The 1,343-nt window shown below is 52.6% G+C and overlaps 1 protein-coding gene across 1 annotated transcript; it reads left to right on the forward strand.

The window, feature by feature from the left end:
* Nucleotides 1–215: 215 nt before the first annotated feature.
* Nucleotides 216–1,078, forward strand: TPPP2 (tubulin polymerization-promoting protein family member 2). The gene is made up of 3 exons (XM_009877222.1): nt 216–414; nt 579–732; nt 890–1,078. The coding sequence occupies exons 1-3, from the start codon at nt 245–247 to the stop codon at nt 1,076–1,078; spliced, it is 513 nt and encodes a 170-aa protein (XP_009875524.1). The 5' UTR covers nt 216–244.
* Nucleotides 1,079–1,343: the final 265 nt, after the last annotated feature.

A 1,343-nucleotide genomic window follows, 5' to 3' on the forward strand; every position in this document is an offset into this window, starting at 1 on the left:
ACTAATTCACCCCAGAGCCTCACCTTCACCACTTCTTTTCTTTGCCTAAGATCCCTACCTGTCCCTGCCCCAAGTCTGCCTGGATCCCAGGTGTTCTGTGTGGTCATTGCCCCATGGTGGAGAGATGTCTGTGGAGTGATGTCCCTTGCTCTGCTGCAGATGTGGCATGTGGGACATGAGTGTGCATCAAGCGGCTACAGATCATGCTCAGTTTCTTCCTTGCTAACTTCTCCAGAGCAGCAAGATGTCGGAGGTCGAAAACACCTTCCGTAAATTCACTGTATACGGTGACACGGCTGCCAGTGGCAATGACATGACGGGCAAAAACTTCTCCAAGTTGTGCAAAGAGTGTGGAGTGATGGATGGGAAAGCTGTGACCAGCACTGACATTGACATCGTATTTAACAAAGTCAAGTGAGTGTTGCAGGGAGGCACGGTGGGCAGCAGGGAGAGGTGGGAGGAGGGATCGGCAGGATGTGAGCAGGCTCTTGTGTGACGAGCAGCCCCGGGGGTTTCCCATCCTGCAGCCCCACAGGTAGTGCTGAGGTAACTTTCTTCTTGGTCTCCCCTCCCCACAGGACCAAGGGTGCTCGCACCATCACCTTTGCAGAGTTCCAACAGGCCATGAAGGAGATCTGCACAAAGCGTTTCAAGGGCAAATCACAGCAGGAAGCACTGCAGGCTGTGTACGGCCTCATCGAGGGGAAGGAGCCTGGCAGCGCAGGCACCACTGTGAGTTCAGTTTTCCTCACCCACTGTGCACCTTGACCTGCTGTGAGACGATCTGATCATTCTTTAGGGACATGTGCCATCCTCACACACAGGCAAGAGCTTGTTTGCATGCTGTTTCCTAATGCTGGCTGCCTCTTGCTGGCCTGCTTTCTTGCAGAAAGCCACCAAGGCTGGTGGGGTCGACAGACTGACGGACACTAGCAAATACACTGGCAGTCACAAAGAGCGTTTTGATGAGAGTGGCAAAGGGAAAGGTCTTGCTGGCCGCCAGGATCTGACAGACAACAGTGGCTACGTTGGAGCCTACAAAGGAGCTGGCACATATTACAAAAAGCCCCAAGACTGAACTGAAATCGCTTGAGCAAACAAGGACTTTTTCCCTATAACATGGGAGAGGCAAATAAACACCTCATGCAACCAGCCTTCTGTGTCTGTGTACTCCAAATTCAACAAGACGGGAATGCACGCGGTGGGCACAGGGTGACTCCAAAGAGCAATGCAAGTTCCCCACCTGACGACGTTTTGATTGCCATGTGGTGGGGTTAAATCCAAGCACAAGCCTTCTCAAGGAAATTCTATGGGTCAGCCAGTCCACTGCCATCACATTGCTC

Source organism: Apaloderma vittatum, unplaced genomic scaffold (genome assembly GCF_000703405.1).
Source record: "Apaloderma vittatum isolate BGI_N311 unplaced genomic scaffold, ASM70340v1 scaffold16099, whole genome shotgun sequence".
In the NCBI taxonomy this organism is placed as follows: Eukaryota; Metazoa; Chordata; class Aves; order Trogoniformes; family Trogonidae; genus Apaloderma; species Apaloderma vittatum.